This window comes from Stegodyphus dumicola, chromosome 7 (genome assembly GCF_044657685.1).
Source record: "Stegodyphus dumicola isolate Sdum_Otavi_A_Nest chromosome 7, ASM4465768v1".
In the NCBI taxonomy this organism is placed as follows: Eukaryota; Metazoa; Arthropoda; class Arachnida; order Araneae; family Eresidae; genus Stegodyphus; species Stegodyphus dumicola.
The window spans coordinates 29,264,893-29,286,549 of NC_140774.1; the positions used below are offsets into that span (position 1 = coordinate 29,264,893).

Consider the following 21,657-nt stretch of genomic DNA (forward strand, 5'->3'; position numbering starts at 1 on the left):
TTTTATTACATATATATATGTATATTATTTAAAATAGCAGGGCAATAGGTACTGTATCATGTTTAGCATAGCATATTGTAAGAATTTTTCATATTCCTGTTTTGTAACTCTAGTTTTAAAGTTTTAAATATAAAACCTTCTTCTTCAACTGCAGTAGTGCAAACGATGTAAGAGAATCCAGTGATCAGAAGGCAATAAGAATGAGAGGAAGTGAAGCTACTGGTGTCTTCTATTGATGAAAATTTAAAGTAATTATAAAATAATTTCCTTTACAGCATCCAGAGAGGCTCTCAACTTGAAAGAGACAGAATTCTTGAATCTGGCACACAAGAACTCTTTTGCCCTCGCAGTAGAAAAAATTATTCAAAATTATCCTCATGTTCTTTAGCCTGAAATTTTTAGTTTGACTGATGCAATTTTAATCTTAGTTTGACTGGTGCAAATAAAATAACTCTGGCAAAGAATTCTATATATATCCCAGAGTTCATATCCAGAATAGGGTCTTAAGTATGGAACTGAGTTTTATTGGCAAAAGAGAAAATTATCCAAAAGATGAATATCTGTAAAATACACAGAATAAATAAATACACTAGTAGCTTGACTTCCCTCGTTTCATTCTTATTTCCTTAGCTTATCTTATCACTGTCTTCTCTTTAGTCATTTCCACTTCGGCAGCTGAAAAGAAGGTTCTATAAGCCTTTGAAGGTAGTCCTGGAAATTTATGAATACTTTACTGATTCTTGTTGCTTCAAGTCCTCCTCCAATAATTTTTCTATTCATTGATCTAGAAAATAGGAGGCTTCTTGTCACCTGAGGTTTTGGGGGTCTTTTATCATGTGATACAAGTTATATTTACTATTTTTTAATTAATAATTTAGGGATTCTTTGGAACGTGGGGCCTCTCGTGATTATAATTTGCACAATCCCATAAATCTGATTTTGTTCATTTTCCCTTTTTACTTTCATTTAGGAAATTAATACATAATTACATTAACCATATGCTAGAAATTTACTGTGATTTAAAGTTGCTTTAAATGTAAAATGGCAATGTAAAGTTTCAGATTTATCTTGCTAACATAATTAAATCTGTATTGTTATTAAAATGTTTTTGTTATATAAATATTGGGTAATATAAAAAGTCTCTGTGCTTTTTTGGTACATTTTTGAACAAAAGTTTTCTTTATTAAAAATTAATTTTAATCTAGTACACTGCGCAAAAAAAAAGGGACAGTTCGATATCTCCCGTTCTACTGAGCCAATTAACGAAATTCAAATTGGATTCTTCATGTCTCGAAAGTGCGACTTAGGATATATGTTAGATTTATATATAGCACTATTCTAACATAGGTATTTTGACACAAAATAGAACTTTTTCTGAAATAACATACCAAGTTTTTTACATATTTTGATTCTAAGACTCAAATTATTTATGCCTAAATATTAAATTTTGTAAAATTTGGTGCGAAATTTACGGAGAAATTCAACAATTTTATGTTGGCCTTTTTTTTTTTTTTTTTTTTTTTTCCAGTTTGTGCCAAGAATAGTTCACTTGGCAAACTTCTTAATATGAGGCAACCTATTTTCATTTCCCTTTTTACATGGTGCGTGAGTGGGAAAAAAGTCACGATTGTTCTTTCTTTCAAATAATATTATTTATATTTTTAATTATAATTGTTATTATTTGAAGTAATTTCTTCTTTTTCGAATTTCATTTTAATTGTTTGTTTAAGTTTCATGGTTTCTTTCGAATAACTGTTTTAAAAGTTTCTATTTACTCATTTGAAATTCTAGTTTAAATAAAATGTGCATTGTTTATTTTTTTTTTCAAATAGTTTTCTTTATACTATATTTTTTAGTCCTGGTTATTATTGTAAGTAATTTTTAAATTTTTAGCTTTTTATTTTAATTGTTTGTGTTGCATTGTCTCTTCAGATAATAATTCTAAAATTTTCTATTTATTCATTCGAACTGAACATTTTAAATGTATTTATTAATATAAATTTTCCAGAATTTGATTTTATTTATTTGAATAGCATTTCTTTCAGAAGAATACTTTGTGACTATGATGCATTTGAACACTGCGTATATTAAAAGAGAAAATAGAGTAAAGCACAGTTAACATGCCTTTCAATGTTCAGTTCGGAAAAGATATATAAATAAGAGAGATGTATAACCGACATTTTAACATAGGATGACTTGCACACATTGCTTTAAATAGTTTTATTATTCTGCCCAATGCTTTACACAATTTTATCATTCTACATTTAGTTTCTTAAAATGTTATTCATATTTTAGTCAAATATTTTATTTTTGAAATCGCAGGAATCAAATATCATAAGATTAAAAAAGTTTTTAATTTAAAAAAAAAAGATACTAAATTTTATGCAAAAATTTTTTTTTTCTTCTTAATGGTTTGCTATTTTTCTTCAGGCATTCTGCAAGTGTATTAAAAAGCATCCAACTTTTCGAAACATCTTAGTATTTCTGATATTCATTTTAAATAAAGTTATCGCCTTCCATTTCATAAAGGCACACAAACAGTCAAGCAGTAAAGTCGCTGAACACTGGTAGTTCGCCCTGGATTTTGAATCCCGGCAAACAGACTGGTAGCATGGGCGTTTTTGTGGCTTTTCTCGTGTGTAACATGTATGCCAGCTGGTTTCCCTTAGAAAGTTCTTCACGAAGGCATCCTTCCTTTTAGGTGAATAGTCCTTCTTTGCCGCAATTTAATAATCAAGTTCAATCCATTTTATCAGTATTTGGTCAGAGCCTTTATTAGTCTTTAGTGGGCGAGCATTTTGAAAGCATGAGATGAAAGGAAAGACTGGTTTCATCAATAGGGAAAACGTCTTTAGATGATATCCATATACGTTTTAGAGACATTAGGGTTTGTTGGAAGCGGGAAATTTGAAAAATGAGCAATGCCCTCGCCGGGAATCGAACCAAGAACCTCTCAAATATCCGCCGATCGTGCAGACTACTATACCACAAAGGCAGGCTAAGAAGGCAGAAAAAATACGTTATATACTCCCCCCTTTTAAAGAGTGACTGGGGATTAGGGGACCCAGTCGCCTGGTGGTGAAGAATCCTCATTCACCACCTTTTAGTTCGGGCACCACTGTAGAGACATTAGCTATTTTTTGGAAGTAGGGTAAATGAAAAATGAGCAATGTCCTCACTGGGAATCGAACCACGGACCTCTCGAATACGCACTGCACGTGCAGATCACTACACCACGAAGGCACGCGAAGAAGGCGGGGCTAATACCTTATAACGTCACTGGATAAATTCCTGAATCTTCAAATAATTCGACTGAGAAATCATGGGGTGTTCCGTTTATGATACGATATGGTGCTCTATGACATAATTTAAACTTATACAACCATATAGTTGAAAACCAGTCGCTCTTCAATTTAATCTACAATGATATGGTTTTGTCTCTTCCATTAGTACTAATTCATTTGCTGCTATTTGCTGGTGTGCATGTCCAAGTGTTTTTTCTTTGAATACCCAACTTCTTTGACATAGACCCCCCTTTAAATTTTTGCATTTTCCCTCTAATTTCCTTCTTTACTTCTACATTTGTTTTCAGTGCTGACACAAGAATATTAAGATTTTTCGATTGTTATACTTCCATAAATTTTGCATTCTTGTCAAATTTTTTAAAATATCTGTTTCATCAAATGCGTTTCAGCTGAAGATAGCTTTTCATTTTCTGTACATCTTAACTATAAATAAAGTTTAAAGCAAAGTCCAAAGGATAAATATTTTAATTAAAAGATTTTTGTTAAATGAGAAAGAAATAAACCACTCCAGCAGCGCTTATCCTATACCACTGAGTGGCCTGATTCTTATATCATGTGCAAACAATCTAAATCACATTATTTAGAGTTTTTAAGCCTAATAATTTTTATATTAAAGAACACATTTTTTATGTAATCTACAACACGAGAGAAAATTACTACTTAAAGCCTTCTTTCTAAGAGGATTAATGTAAAAATTTCTCTATTGCTTTTTTTTTTTTAAACCTGGGACATGACCCAAACTGTCAACATCCTGTTTGCTTAAAAACATTGTGAAAATAAAGATCAAATGAACGTTCTCAGTTTTAGATAGTTCAGTTTAAATGAAGTTAAAGTAGCAGACGATAATACGGCGAAGGCAAAAATTTACTCTTACAAATATTTAAAAAAAAAAAAAGGGGGAAAAAAAGTGTTTAAAATTTGAATAATAAATATCATCTGTAATTAAAAAAAAATAGCTTTTTATATAGTATTAATAAATATTTATTATGCATCATTGAGGGAAAACATTTCATATAATTAATTCTCCGGAAAAATTTATTTGAAATTTAAGGTTAAAAATAGCTGTAGCAATTCACTGTAACAAAATCCATAAACCATATTTTACGTTATTATCGCTCAAAAAATTGATGCCAAATTTCAAAATGCGAAAATATGTAAATTTGTGTGTATCTTAGAAAATTTTGAATAAAAACTCTAATTTTTTGCAGATATGCTTAGAAATACATCTACTTTAAGATGATGGTAAAATTTTTATAGGTTATAATTCAAAATTTTTTCGAAAAATTTATAAAAATTATTTAAAAATACAAATTTTAAAAGTAAATCATAAAACATGGGTGAATTTTATTTGGAATGAGCTTAAATTTAGAAATGTGAAAGGAAGAATAAAAACGTTTCATAAAAAAGAGATATTAATAAATATATACCAAATCCAATTAACATTGAGGAGCTAAAATTTTGTGAGCTAATTTTTTAAAAACAACTCATGCGACAGCAGTCTGGCATAATTTGAGTCATAGAATCGAAATATGTAAAAAAATTGTTATGTTATTTCAGAAAAAGTCTGATTTTGTGTCAGAATACCCATGTTAGAATAGTGCTATATATAAATCTAATATATATCCGAAGTCGTGCTTTCGAGACATGAAGAACGGAATTTGAATTTCGTCAATCGACCCAGTAGAGCGAGAGAATGGAACTGTCCCATTTTCTTTTTTTTGCGCAGTGTACATATTGACAATTATTATCTATGATCTTTCGCCATTTTTCGAGTAACTTCATAATTCCATCTGTTTAGAACGTCTGTGGTGTATCGTCGAAAAACTTGGCTGAGTGATTTTCAGCAGCTCTTAGGTCGGTCAATTTGTTTGCCATCAAGAGAGTTTTGCAGAGACCAAAGAAAATGGTAGTCAAATGGTGCAAGTTTCGATCTATATAGTGGATGCATCAAAACTTCCCAACCAGTTTCCATCATTTTTTTCTAAGTCATCAAAGATGTGTGTAGACGGGCATTGTCATGATGGAACACAGCTCCCTTTCTTTTGGCCCAAATCTGGTTGCTCTTTCTGTATTACTTCGATCAAATTGTCGAGTTATGCACAGTACAGAGCCGAATTGATGGTTTCGGCAGGTTGCAATTATGTGGCACCCAAACACTGAGCTTCTTTTTGTAACCTGCTCTTTTTAAATGATTCCAAACTGTCATGTGGTTGATGTTTAGTGCCTGTGCTATTTCCTGACGGCTTACGTGTTGGTCTTGCTCCACCAGTTGCAAAATTTCATTGACTTTGTCAGTGACTAGCCGACCAGAGCGAGGTACATCTTTGATATCGAAATTTCCGGAACGGAATGGAGCAAACCACTCCCGGGTCTTTTGTTAACTCACAACATTTTTATCATGCACTTATACAAATTTTTTGGCATGTTTTTGCAGTGTTTTTACTTTTTTTTTTTTTTTTTTTTTTTTTTTTTTTTTTTTTTTTTTTTAGTAAAAAAGCATCACATACCCTATTTCTTCAGATATTTCACTCATTTTCAAATCAGTATAACTTTTTACACAAGCAACAAATTAGAAAACGGTTTTTACAAACAAAAGGAAGCTGAATGTCACCTTTTAAGCACATGCTTGTTTTAGAAAATCGAGTGAGTGTTTCCGGATATATAGGCATCATCAACACCATCTGGTGACAAAAAAGTGCAGAAGCTTTTTATATGACCAATATATTTTGCATTAATATTTTGATGTTATTTCTTTCTTAAATATCTGGAATAAAATTTGTATTCTTTTGTTTTTTCAACATAAACTATCTTAAAATAGGCATATTTCATGAAATAAAAATTAGCTTCCATATTCTTATGTATCATTCTTTAATGATAAAATCTTGACTTCTAACTTTCGTTATTTTGCTTCTAATTAAAATTTTAGGCATATTGTGTTACTGAGCCAGGGACTGGATCTGATGTTGCAGGAATAAAAACAAGAGCTGAGAAGAAAGGGGATAAATACATTATCAATGGCCAGAAAATGTGGATCACAAATGGTGGTGTCGCAAACTGGTTAGATATATATTTTATTAAATTGGATTGATCAGATATGAACGATAAACTAGAAATATGTATGTCCTTCACATGATGAAAGTTTCTCAAAAGCAAGAGAAAGAATCAGTGTTGTTTCAGATTTGAATTTGCTGACCTTCATTGATAATGTCCCTCATTAAAAATATTAGTCTTTCAAATTTTTGATTTCATGCACATATCCACACACATAACATGCAGTTTGATTCAACAGCTCCTGAGCTCTAATCTGAGAAGGGTCACACCTGTATTTGACCACTGATTTTTATTGTTTTTGATGTACAGTTTTAACCCATAGAACTATTAAATTACAATGAGTGAACAAAAAGGTATCCTGTTGCTGCAAATATGGGAAATGACTTTAATACACAAATGTATACGACATGTTTCTCATCATTTTATTCAAATTGCTGAGTAGGATATTATGTATAGCTATTTATAATGTTGTTTTGCAGATCTATTAGCTTCTAGCTTGCTTTGAACAGAGCAGGTGCTTTATTCTCACATGAGACTCATGTTGATTAGGATCTCATGTATGGCTGTTTATAATATTGTTTTGCAATCTTTCAACTTCTAACATGTTTTGAATTAACCGGTGTCTTGTGAGACTCTTCTTCCAAACTCCAGCTCAGTGTATTTGGCATTTTACCCTGCAATTTGCATTAACCAAAAGTCAAGCATATTTACACCAAACGGCAGTCTTCGAAATATTTCCTTTTATTAGAGTAAATGTTATTTACATTGAGATTTCAAGGATGAAGGACTTGTGTTATGTAAAAATTTGGTACAGTCAAAAGTCGTTAATTCGGACACCCATAATCCGGAATGATCTATAATCCGGACCTCAAAGCTACAAACTTTCTGCGCATGTGTCGCGTTGACGTGCGGCGCACAATGAATTGGAAGTTGATATGTCAGCACTATCCTTATCTTCAGGGCAGACTTTTTATTTTATTTGGCTTATAATTCCTTACTAAATGTAGTATTTCATCTCAATGTACTCCGTCTTTGATATGATTTAAATCAAATTCTTCGTCATTATAATTCGCTTCCGATAGTGAAGAAAGTGACACAGAGGTTATTGAAAACGAAAAAATTTCGATTGACAAATTAGTCGGTATTCTCAACACAGCAATTATAGGACTTGAATAGCGGAACTTTGTAACTGAACAAGAAATTATGTCTGTTTATAGAATTAAAGAGAAAGTATTATCACATAAAACAAAGCAACTTAAACAACTTACATTGAAAGAAATGTTTAATAAAGTAAACAAATAAATATTAAGCTTTTTTTTTTAAATTTTGATACCCTTTAGATCATAATTGTTCTTTATTTCATAAATTACGGTTTCATATTTTTAATTTTATAATTTCTGCATGCCATCTTACCTGATTTAAACTGATGATCTATAATCCAGAAAAAGCGATAATCCGGAATCGCCGAAGTCCCAACGAGTCCGGATTAACGACTTTTGATTGTATTATTAAAACATATTTCATTTAATAATTTATTTGTTTTTCCACACCTGTTCATTGAGTTAAAACATACTTCAAACTAAAACAGTGAGTATTTCAAAGTGAATAAAAACTGTCTTGAATGTGCACATTTTGATAACATTTCATAGTTACAATAGTATTTCACAGGGAAAAAGTACAGTGTTAGATTAATGTTAGTATAGAATCTGACATGAAATAACTGAAGATGTTTAAAAGTTGGATTTGTTTTCTTTAGTTGGTACTAATGCTTTAACTAATACTTTCAGCAGTTAACAAATATTGGATATCGGACAAAATTGAATTGCAGCTTGTAATGCGTACAACATAGGTTAATTTTGAGTGTTCTTTTTGAAGAACTGAGCAAAACTTTTAAAGAATAGTCCAGAATTGATTAAACTACATAAATCTAAATATTATGACTTTGAAACATAATCTGACATTTTACATGCATCTTGTAATAATAGAGATTTATTTTTATTTATTATTTTTTTAAACTCTTATTTCCCATTTGAACCCAAAGGAATATTATTTCTGTGATTCTCCATCCAATGAAGAATGCTTTCACCCGTGACTAAATATGTTACGTGTATGATGTCACAATTTTTGTATGAAATCTGTGTAAAATTTATCTATATTCTACATCATTGTAGGAATTAATCATTCTGATCATTGGTGTTGAAACCTGGCATTGAGGGAAAATACAGTGTGCATAAAGTGTGTATGTGATGTCTATATGAAGTTTAAATCAGTAGAAGTAACATTATTATTATTATAGGCTATGAAAAAAAATAATTTGTTTTGAGAAGAAAATAGATGTGTTTGATCTATAGTAAAAAAAAAAAAAAAAAAAAAAAAAACTAATGTTTGACAATTCTGAAAGTCTTTTTTATTTCTAAATAATTTCAGATCTAGGGTGTATTGGTGATTAAATCAATCGACTATCTCAATTTTATTATTATTATTCTCAGCTCAGAATGAAATTTAAGGAAAAGTTTCTAGATGGTAAAGGGAGAAAAATAAATTGAAGACTTTTATAAGAAAAGAAATTCTAAGATGCAATTAAATACTCATTTATTTTAATATGCTTCTATTCTTATTTTCTGTGAAATGCACTTTTTTACCAGGTACTTTCTGCTTGCACGAAGTAATCCGGATCCTAAATGCCCGGCCAGCAAAGCTATGACTGGCTTCATTGTCGAAGCTGATTCCAAAGGTATTATTAAAGGAAGAAAAGAGTGGAATATGGGGCAAAGAGCATCAAACACTACTGGTGTAACATTTGAGGATGTTGAAGTTCCAGCAAAGAATGTTCTTGGAGTGGAAGGAGCTGGCTTTAAAATAGCAATGGGTGCATTTGACAAGACAAGACCTGCTGTGAGTATATATGAAGTCTACTGGAAAATTCTTTCCATTTGGGACGAGAAAGAAAATAATACATTCCTCATACCTTTAACAATATTTATTATTGTACAATGTAAATTCCATCGTTATTTATGATCTCTTTTCATCATGATGATAATTTGTAAATATCATTTTTGAAGAATGTCTGGTCCTTAGAGTCAAAGAACTCAAGTAGTGTTGGTTGACATCTCCTTCAGTTTTGAATTTTTTTTTTTTTTTTTTTTTTTTTTTTTTTTTTTTTTTTTGCTTTAAAATATTTGCAAGGACAGAAGTAATAATCAAAGGGTGTCAAATCTGGGGAAATTGGTGGATGAGGCGGAATATCCCAGCTTAGCTCATCTATTTTCTGCCGAGTCACCAAAGCAGCATGTTGTCTTGCATTATCATAATGTAATATGATGTGCCCCCTGTTGAACTGAACCTGTTTTGTTCAAATCATCTATCTGCTGATAGTATCTATCCGGATTGAGCTTTTCATTAAATTTCAAAAGCATGTAATATATTGGTCCTTGGAAATCCCACCATATACATAGCATCATCTTATTCAGGTTCAAGCTTGGTTTAGATCTGGAGGGGGCAGGTTATCTGGGCTCTTTCCCTAATGTTATATTTGTAGGCAATCCACTTTTTCATTGCCAGTTATCATCCAGTCTAAGAAGCATTCATTTTTGTTCCAAGCAAGCAGAAATGTGCATATGACAGTTCAACTGTGCATTTTCTCACATAACTAATGAGACCATTCATCTGGAATATTTATAGACCAATCCTAGTTTCTTAATATGGTCCAAAATGGTTTTTTAAGCTTGGCTTTTCCACAGTCTCCAATGTTGTTGAAAAGAGATTTTGCTTTATCCATCGTCTTGACAGTATCATTATCGATCAGAAATGGGCTCCCGGAGCATGCCTTATCATTAACTTTTAACTGTCATGCCCGAAATAATCTTGGGCACAGCACTGGTATTCCAAAATGTCATGCTCGAGTATTACTCGGGCTAACTTTTTTTGAGTACATCGTATTGTTATACCCGAATATATATTGTGAGAAGTTTATTTCGGCTTCAGTTCAACAGATGGCAGCATTTTACTGAAGTTTTCAAAGGATAGAGGTTAAAGTTCAAAGTGCGCAACATTTTATTTATTTATTTATTTTGACTGCGAGGCAAACCTTTCATTTTTGAAATAAAAAAAAAAATTACAGTTTATGCACCCAAATCATCAAAATAACTTGACAGTTAAAAGGTTAAGGTTGAAACTACTTGCTTTAAATTTTTCAAACTATCTTCTGCATGTTTTATCGACAAGTGCTTTGCCACCAAAACTTTTCACTAAATTCCAGCATGTTTCTGTGGTTTTTCTTCGTTGTTGGAATTTGTTCAAAATGCAGTGCCATAAACGAACTTGATTAATAGCCATATGTACATGATCATATCTCATTTATGGGACACATTTGTTTCAGTTAATTTAGAAGAGCATGTGTGTATAAATGCAGTGATAAAGGAAGGCAGTCGTATATGTCCAGAAGACCATGTAGAAAAAATTTTACAGCCTTTAAATGTGGGCATGTTTTTATTTGCTTGCTTTGGAAAACTTTTTCTACCAATCAGCTATGAGTATTATCCAAATTATAGTATTGTAATAGCTTTATAATATTGCATTTTATAATGTTTTATTGCTTATCAGTCAATTAGTCACTTCTATTCTACTAATAATTGGGATTTATCAAGCATATTTTCAAATTAGCTGTAACGAAATGTTGGAGTGCACTCCAAAATGTATTATATTGATCACATAACTCCCCCAACTGGCTTTATTTGGTGTTTGATGAAAGTTATTTAACTGCTTGAAAAGGCTAATTTTCTGGATAAATTAAAATGTATGTATAGTGAAAAAATTTTTTATATAAATCAATGACAAACTGAAGCTCATATAAAGCTAAAAAGCTCATATGTCTGCTCCAGACGCAGTGCAATGTGCCACAGACATTCGATAAAAACAACAGTCTTCCCTTTGAGTGGTGTCTCATGTGTGGCCAGCCGCTGGTCTTTTTCAGTTAGTACCTTTTAGTGATACTGCTGGCAACATGCATCACAGATGATACATGCATAGTGATGCATGTCTTTTTGCAGTAGTGTGAAAAGAAAATCTACCTTCTAGTACACATATTACACAGCCTTATGCAAACTTAGAAGCAGCTGTTACTGCTTTCTTCATCCCCTTGACATCTTCTTGACTCAAATCTCACTCATGACATCCATTCCAAAAATAAATAAAGCACACAAAATTTGCATCCCTTATTTAAAGCAAACATCATTGGCATGTTCAAATTGGCATTATTAATATCACACTTATTTGTTTAATGCAAAATATGAATAAGTTTCATCTTTCCGGATGCGCAAATATGCCATCTAAATTTCGTTTATCTAGCACAACTCCTTTTTGGTGTTAAGATTTCATTTTCCATCAGTGTATTTCCATTCATATTGAATGCCGTTGTATTAAAACATATAATAAGAACAGCCTCCTCAGAAGTTAAATATATTCTTCAATAGGTAAAGTGCAAGGAATCAAATCATTTAGGAATAAACTTCTATGTAAAAATTTAAATTTTGCAAGCAGTTTTTATCAGTTAATTAGTCTCATTATGGCTAGTGTTCATATTAATGAAATGTGATTGTATTTATAATTTGTGATGCAGATATTAAGTATGGGACAATATAAAACATTATATGAGTAACAACAAATTAGTTCTCCTTGCCCCTTCTCTTTTCATTGACCTTATTATATCAAAAGTGGATTAAAAATGGTATTACCTTTACATAATTTTTGCCTTTGAAAACTGCATAATAAATATGTCTGTGTGTCTGCATAAGCAATTCTCATAAGCTGTATGAGGATATTTAACATTATGCCTGCTATGTGCTTCAGTGATGATTCACGGTACCCATACTTTTCAGATCCGTCCACATCGAATGTGATTCACATGTTTTGTACTGTTTGAGGCCATGTGAGTCACCAGTGCTTCACAAACTAATATGCTCAGTTTGATTAGTACATTAAATTTGATCAATATTGCAATTATTGAATCCAGATATATCGAAGTTACTTAAATTGTTTTTCCACTTTTTCTAGGCTGAACAAATTATGAAAGTTAATTTTTTTGGGGGGAAAGGGGGTCTTCTTAATGTTTTTTTTGGGGGGTGAATGTAAGAAAAATAGCTTACAATACATATTTGTTAGGAATCTTTGTGTACATTATATAGATATTCTTTAGCTATATCATTAAATTATATATTTTTAAATTATATATAAATCATATATATATTTTTCATCTTTTTTTTAGATAGCTATTAAAAATTAGAAATTCCTTCAGTTATATAGGAACAAATGTGAACTTTTGATGTAAAATATAATTTGTAATACATGCTAAACAACCATTTTCATAGTCAGGTTTGTAGTCAGAATTTGTGTTTATGTATGTAATGTATTTAAAGGATATGTTTGAAATTAGTTTAAATTTGAAATTGTGAAGATTCATGATATTTTGCTCTTAAATTTCAAATATTAAATAGCCCTTTTATGTCTTATCATTAGGTTGCTGCAGCTGCTGTAGGCTTAGCTCAGAGATGTTTAGATGAAGCTACCAAGTACAGTTTTGAAAGAAAAACATTTGGACATAAAATAGCTGAGGTATGTGTATTTTCCCCCCTTTTATTATGTATAAATTACCGAAATTTCATTTTTGTGATTAGTAAAATTTTTTAAGAAAAAAAATTGATTAAGTGTAATAACCATGCAGTGTTTGATGAAGCTCACATAACATAAATTAATAAATGTTTAATATATTTAGTTGTAATGAAAGTTTTCTGCTAAAAAAACGTTTTTAATAAAGTTAGGGAAAAAAAAACATGAAAGCAGTACCATTAGTGTAGGTAGTAATTAATGTATCACCACCCATATCTTATCATTTTTTGCCAACGTTTTAGTAGTTTTTCAGAGCCTTCGACCCAAAAACTTGGTGGCCACAAGCCTAAAAAGAGATCAACCTCATTTTGGACATCCTGTGAAGAATGGAAGAGAGTACCAGTAACATGTTGCTGCAGGCATGAAAAAAACTAGAAATCCGAAGGAGCAATGTTGGGGCTATATGGTGGGTGTAGTAAATGATACCATTCGAGTTTGTACAGAGTAAAGCCAGTGAATGCAGACATGTGTGGTCTTGCATTATCTTGATGGAACATTACCTTTTTGCACCGGAACTCAATTCGACATTTTTCCTTGATAATTGCATCAACACAGACTATCATCTCGCTGTACACCTTACTGTTGAGGGTTTTATGGTTTTCAGATACTCTTTTTGGGTAATATGATGGCAGTCCCACCAGATACAAAGCAGGATCTATTTGTTAGTCAAATTGCGCTTGGTGACGCTGCCGACGGGTTTCAACTTGCACCGGCCAGCCATCTTTTCAGCCTGTGTTGTTGAAGTAAATCCATTTTTCACCACAAGTGATGATCTGGTCTAGAATTTTCTCTTTGCATTGATATTCAAGCAGATTAGTGCAGGCCTGAACATGTCTGCCTATATCTTCTTGAGTCAGCTTGATTATCTTCCATAAATTCTCGCAGGTGGGCCTCATCAACATCAGTAATCTGCTTGAGTCAGCTTGATTATCTTCCATAAATTCTCGCAGGTGGGCCTCATCAACATCAGTAGGCTGGCCGGAGTGCTCTGCTTCTTGAATGTCATAGTCCTTGTTTTTTAAACTTTTGGTACCAAACCTTCACAGTGTCATATGTTACAATATTTGTACCTAAAAGCTACAGAGGCTGTTCACATATTTTTTAGACGATGTATATTGTATTCACAAAACTAAATTGCATAAAATTCTTGTGTTTTAAATGTTCTATTTGACATCCCGTATTCTGAACTATCTTTCGACGCCGCAATTTCCAGGATAATAATGCCTTTTGAAGTGGTAGAAGAAGTATTCTATCTCATTCCTCCCGAACAGCTTTCCAGTCCTGTTAGGGTTTGGAAACAATGTTTGGATAATGCAGTTTTTAAAAGTCCGAAAGCACAAAAATCCACATCGAGAGATTTAGTAGAGATATCAGTGAAGGGTATGGCCTTGATACCAGTTTTTTGTTCCATTTCTTTTAGAAAATTTACAGTGAATTTTGATGTGTGACTGCTAGCTTTGTCCTGATGGAGTCTCACAGATTGATGGCACTGAGGGTAAAGCGATGGTATTTCATTCAGAAAAATTGGTGATAAAATATGTTCCTGATAGTATTTGGAGTTAATCTTGACATTTTTGTCCCACTTGAGGTTCCAATTTGACGAGTTTTCTTTTTTTTTTTTTTCCCCTGTCTTGTTGATGATATTACCTATCAATGCTTTAGATATCACAAAACCATGACGCTCACATCGTTTTGGGATAACAGAGTATGCATATTTCTCTTCGGAAAGAGCGTAAATGTAGCCTTTGAACCACTGCTTTGTTAAATTCATCATTTTGAATAAAAACAAAGCTTTCAAGACACAGATGATAATTTTGACTTTTAAAAACATAGTGCAATTGCAATTACTTCTTTTGCAGCAAACGATTTTTTATTACCGCTGACCAAAATCGTCTAAAAAATGTGCGAGCAGCCTGTATATACATGATTTGATGAGATTCTGTAGCTGACTTTTTACCACAGAACTGGAAGTTACAATGGTTCTAATCTGGTAGCCTGATAGTTCCATTTCAGACATCTTCTACTTGATTATAATGATATATTTTTATAAATTCACAACACAGTGTTCTGAAGCAAATCTCTTTCTTTCAAATGCTAAAAATTGTTTGACAAAATATGATTAAACGCACCAACGCAAACTGTTTGCACAGACCACATTTGCAGTGGCAATAAACTTTCATTAAAACCCAATATTATACATCAAAATATAAGGCTTCATCACTATTTGAACTATAATTTTGTTCTCTTCTTTTATTTTTTTATTTTATTTTTTATTTATCTGATATTTATAAATAAAAAGAAGACTATTTTTTAAACATTAGATGGTTTTATTAACAATCTTCTTTTCATTAAGGATCATAAAAAATAATTAAAAAGCATACTGGCTCATTGTCTTGCATTAATCTCTACATATAATAAAAGAAAGAGTCTGTGTGTCTTTCGTTTGCGCTGCGTGTAAGCTAATAGACCCACAGCTACGAAATTTGGTACATAGGGGCATCTAGAAGGCATACGAAATTTGGTACATAGGAGCCAGTGCACCTCGAAGCAATTTTTTCGAAATTCGAATTCGAATTTTTTTTATTTTATGTTTTGTGACGAGATCGCGTCATTTTGAGACATAATGGGCAATAGGAAAGCGAGATTTTAGTCCACACACTCCATTTTCACATCGTCATGAAACGTAGGCACTTAGCTATTTTACGAACTTAAAATAAATTTCGTGTTTCAATAAATCGATTAAATACGAATTTATTTAACAAAGGAAGCTTAACACCTTTTCAACGGGATTTTTTCCAAAAAAGTTTATTTTTAAAAATGTACAGTTTATTTTTCTTGGATTTTTGGACACGTTAAACTTTCATCCTTGCGACTGCTTTTACAAAAAGAATTTTAGAGGAATGATAATATTTTGTATTTTTTTTTTTAAAAAAATTTAAATGAAGCTTCTGAGTACACTTCTCACCTCTCACATCTTTAAAAATAAAAATGTGATTTTGGCAACAATTTTCCTTGCTTATTGTTGTTGATAGATTTTTGATGAAATCGCATCATTTCGAATAGTTTCATTCTTTTAGAAATATGGGTTCGGCAACAATTTTTCATCATATTTCTTATGTCACTGTTTTTAAGAGATTGGCATATTTCATTGCCATTTTTTTATATATATAATAATACATTTTTATTGATTTTTTTTATAAAGTTGTTCTGCAGAGTAAAATTATTCGTAGAATTTTATGTTTTTTTAGTTGTTTCCATGTTATTTTTTGCTCATTTCACTGTTTGTAAGATATTGAAAAGTTTTGCATGATTTTTTTTCTTCAACAGAAAGTTGGTAATTTTTTTTATTAGGATAATTAATATTTTTATTAAGGGATATAGCTTATTTCATTATAATTTTTTTCTCTTGAAAATATAAGATAAAATATCATTAATGATACTTTGATTTTCAGAATTTTTTGTTTTTGGTATTCTTTTATGTTATTTATTGCTCATTTCACTGTTTTTAAGACATTGAAAAATTTTGAGTGATTTTTTTAGAAAACAAAGCTCTTAACCTCCTTTATACCATTTGAGTTCTTAAGATTTTGCAAAGGGAAGTTGGTTAATTTATTTATTAGAGTAATTAATATTTGTATTAAGGGATATTGCTTATATCATTGTAGTTTTGTTATACGTAATAACTTTTTTTTTATGAAGTTGTTCTGCAAAGTAAAATTCTATGCAGTTTTTAAATTTAACGTTTGGTGTTTCCTTCAGCCATTTTCCCGGTACATTTAAAAGCCAGACGAAGGCTGGCACCGAAGCTGGTAGTAAACAATAAAATACCAGAATGTGTGAAAATATTTAAGGTTAGATCTGAAAGCCCTGAAATTTTTAAGATCCATCCGTTAAACAACATTACATATATTAAAGATACTGCATTAATTTATGGTAATATATTAATTTTCAGTGCAATGTTTCCCCCTTTTTTTTTTTCTATGACAGAAAAAAACCATGGTTATGAATTTAAGTACAGGCTATTTCAAGAACATTGCATGTTTAAATGTCTCTTGAATGGCATTACATTGTTACATTTTTCCAAGTTTGAAATTAAACAAATAAAGTAGACCTTTGATATTTTTAGTCATATGGTATCTTTTGGTAAAAATTCATGAAACTCAAGAGCCTGTAGGAAAAATTTTTAATAAAAAATGTGCTTCCATAGTCAAGCTAGTCAAATCAGAACAAAATCCATTCCTGTATGTTTAAAAATTTTTTAGATATTATTAATTAATATTTGAGAAGAGGCGACTATACACAAGTTCTGCATTAACATGTATCTATTTTTTAATGCAAATATCTAAAAGATACCTTTTATATAGAGAGAAAAGAAAAAATTAACTACCATTTGCAGAAATGCTACAATTTCAAACTTTGTATTGGATGAAATTCAGTTTTCTGCAGCTCTTAAAAGTTAATGCTTATCCATTGGGTAAAAGTGATTTAAGTCATATAGTCTTGATAATTTTTTTTTCAGGTTTGATTTTGCCAACTAATTTGATTTATCTATTTACTTATTTATTAATTCTGTATTGAGGTGAGGAATAATTTATTAATTGAAACTTAATGAGCATTTATAAAAATTTAAATTCCTTCTTCCATTTTTAATGTAAATTATCACATCACAAATTTTTCTGTAGTGGAATGCTTATATTATTTGAATCAGTTCTGAAGCAGCATCTATAAGCTTACTGTCATCCATTCAAAGTATAGTCATGCAATCTTTAAGTAACCTTTTAAATAAAATGTAATCTCTCTGTAAATTCAAATTTTTTCTTATTTTTTAAAGTAAACAAAATTAGTATTCAAATTAAATCAATATTATGGTTCTGTTACAAATTTTTGTGGTTGTTAATATTGCTGAATAGAGTATTTCACAGTTCTGCTACATGCATACTTTTGAAGATAGATCATTTTGTTGGAAAGTCTATTTCTAACCATCTGAATCCTGTAGTTAAACTGTTTCTAGAATAACATATCATCTGAATCAGAGATAAAACAGTTTGTTCCAACTTATTTGCTGAAAATTTTGAACCATGAATAGGTTTATAAATTCCTTGTCATTAGGATATATTTACCAATTTACTTTAAGCACCTGTGTACTGTGTTGTATTTATCAGTTTCTAAGCACTTGTATACTGTATTAAAGAGGAACTCAAAGAGAATGAGATCTCATATGAAGTTATGTTTTTTATATAGTAAAAGTTATTATATTCATATTATTCTGCTGCATTAAATGCTTCCTGATTCTTTCTTCTTTTAAACTGCTTTTTTTTTCTTGAATTCTCTTCGAACATAAGTGAAACTAAGAAATTAAAGCAATCAACCAGGGGCTGATTGGCTAAAGCTGCCAACTCTAGTAGTTCAATGAGTGTTCTGTTTGGTTGTTGAATGAGCTTCCTACACTTATGGTGTTTCCGGATCAGTAATGTAAATATGTTTCAGTTTCCCTTTGAAAGTTCTCCATTAAAGTTCTTTCTCACATGCATATAGCCATATTACATTTTGTTGTAATAAAATAATTCAATCTGGCCAACAATTCAAACTGGAAGCAGACCAATAAATTGTTAAGTGAAGATTTTCACCAGTTTTATATTTCTTAAATTGTTAATTATTGAGTTTTGATTAAAGAGCTTAGTGAAAAGTTTTAATTAAAATTAAATTTTAGTTAATTATTATAGTATTTCTGATTAAAATAAAATTTTGTATTTCCTTCTCTCTTAAGGAATTTTAATGTTGAAAAATCCTTAAAATGATGTGGATTACATTTTACTGTTGTTACATTACTGCCTGAATGGTGTTAATTTTGTCAAAAATAAACTGGGAAGTTATATATGAATTAATTAATGTTGTTATCTTTGTAAGTTTCATTTTGGTTAATGTATTGAGAGAATATTTCATTTACTTATGCTGAATTTTTATAGATATCTTGTTATATTTTTATAGCATCAGGCAGTTCAATTTATACTTGCTGAAATGGCTATTGGAATTGAAGTTTCAAGAATGGCATGGATGCGAGCTGCATGGCAGACAGATAATGGTGAAAGAAATACTTATTTTGCATCCATTGCTAAAGCTCTTGCTGCAGATGTTGCAAATAAGTGTGCCACTGATGCTGTACAGGTATTTTATAAATTATGGAAACAGTCTCGTAATCTAATGTAGTTTAGCATATAAAACAAGAAAATGTCAAATTGTTTTAATGAATGGCCAGTTGTAATGAATGACAAAAATAATTTGAGCTGTAATAAGTTGGAAAGTCTCTTTGCAAGTGTTGATGTCAGGTCATGAAAGTAGGCAATTGAGAATATCTTGAAATGTTTTTTTAAAACTGGTTTAACCTTGTACTTCTTATGAATTGTCATTCTTACTTGAATATTGTATTCAAATGGATGATAAGTGATAAAGCACAAGTGTCTGTTAAGAATATTTCAACATCTTAATTTCTTGTTTGATGCTTAATATTTTTAGTGTGAAACAAGTACATTAAAATTGCAGTTTTATACATTTATAGAATGAAAAGTATCATGAAATAATAGTAAGGTCATTTTTATAACAGGGCATTGCATATTTTATTCTATTCTGAAAATAATCTTGTAATATTACTGTTGTAGCCATTATCTTTATAAGATTTATGCACCAGTGTAATTATTTCTGAATTTTCCAAATATAGTCAAAGAGTAACCGAAGAATAACTATAGAATCATATTACTTTGGCATCTTTTATGGAAATTTAGTTGCTAATTAGGTAGACTTTTTTTTTTTTTTTTTTTAATTTGCTGATTGTTGCTTCTGCATTATTGCTTTTCTTTGTAAACATGTTAGCATCGAATAGCAGCCTTCCTTGGAGTCTACCTTCCTATATTTTTCAATGATTATGCTTCTACAAGAACTAATCTATTCACATTAATTTCTAAAAAAATCTTTTCATGCTATAGCTTTTGTGAACATCAGAAATTAATAAATTTATAGCTGTCACGAGCAGTTATTAATTGGTTATATCCAATTTGTCAAACAGTCTTATCAAGCAGCATTGCAATGTGATATGTTATAAAAATATTTGGAATTGCTTCCATGGTCTGTGATTTTGGTAGCTTAAATTACTTCTATATACATGAGCATAATGGCAATCATGTAGCCATACAGAAACAGTTTTGTAAATTTAGAAGTATTAATCAAGTTTTCAAAAAGTAACGTTTATGATAAATTTTAGCTAATAATATTGTAAATATTTATTTGCAAATCGTGTATTGACTTTTTCTCTAATGTATGTCATGATTATGTATAGGCTTTAGAAGTTTGTTTTAGTTAATTTGATTTATTATTTTCATGATCTGTATTCCAGTTATTTCTTTAGACTGAACACTAATTATTTTTAAGGATATGAGTGTGTAAAAAAAAAATGAAAAATTGTAAATGCAAATCTTTGTATTTAATTTTTTCATTTTTCTAAAATCTGTGTAGTTATCATCACTATTTGAAAATTCAGAATTTTAAATTAAATGCTTTGTGAAAGATTAATTATTAATTTGAGTATCAATACTGGAATGTTTCCTTAAGAATATTTTTTATAGAAAACTGTTAGTATGCTATTCTAAATTGTTAAGTATATTAAAATATATGCTCTTTACTGTGCAGCAGGTTCACCAACTTGTTCCAAATAGTAGCAATGTTTAAAATGTTTTGTTTCAAAAACAGATTTAAAAGTACATTTTTGAAATCACATTGCTGCTAATTTTTAATTAGATAAATTTTCGGATTGTATGTCATGTAATGTTAAAATTATAAACTTCCCCCCCCAGCTTTAATATTTTAGCTTTCAAATATTGAAAACAAGATCATTGACCTGAGCACTTTGCAAATTCACATAATTTTATATGTAATGAAACATTCAAATAATATTGACACAGTGTGTAACCAATTATTTCAAAGCAATTGTGATTGAAAATAGTGCAGATGGTCATAGAAGAGATGCTGAAAAATTGAAAATATGATCTTTTTGACCTGCATTAAGGCAGAAAAATTAGCTGAAATGCAAACTTATCTATACTTATTAAAACTTTGAAATAACACATTAAACCTATTTTGCAGAAAATATGTGGTAAAAAAAATCACTCTTAAATTATCTGTATTCAGTGATACTTTATTGAGATTTCTGCTTTTTTTGCAACTTCTTACGTATTATTAAATCAGTTTTTGAGAATATTCATTTATTCTAAATATTCCTTCATTTCTAAAAATGCTAGTATTGGTGTAACAATTTTAATGTTGCTTATCTTATGCTTTTGCTTCTATACAGTTTTATATTTTTATTGCAGATATTTGGTGGTAATGGTTTCAATAGTGAATATCCTGTTGAGAAGCTGATGCGAGATGCTAAGATATATCAAGTTAGTTTCTTTCATCTTTCTATCTCATAATTGTAGATATGTCACTGAGTTTTTAATTCAAGCTAAAGTATGATTTTTAATCATGATTGTATGTCACTTCTTGGAAAAATCATGATACCTACTTCCATATAAGCTATAAAATTGCCATTTAAGATTATCTGTTTTGAAAATGTAAAAGTTTCAATGCCATAAGATTATTTTTGTAA

At 30.4% G+C, this 21,657-nt stretch overlaps 1 protein-coding gene across 1 annotated transcript in view; it reads left to right on the plus strand.

Annotated features, from left to right (window-relative positions):
• Mcad (Medium-chain acyl-CoA dehydrogenase) overlaps positions 1–21,657 on the plus strand; it is a 55,536-nt gene that overhangs the window by 31,473 nt on the left and 2,406 nt on the right. The window contains exons 7-11 of the mRNA XM_035350863.2: positions 6,232–6,362; positions 9,002–9,251; positions 12,870–12,965; positions 19,008–19,184; positions 21,380–21,451. Coding sequence (XP_035206754.1) covers positions 6,232–6,362; positions 9,002–9,251; positions 12,870–12,965; positions 19,008–19,184; positions 21,380–21,451 — 726 coding nt within the window. The remainder of the gene's footprint in view (positions 1–6,231; positions 6,363–9,001; positions 9,252–12,869; positions 12,966–19,007; positions 19,185–21,379; positions 21,452–21,657) is intronic.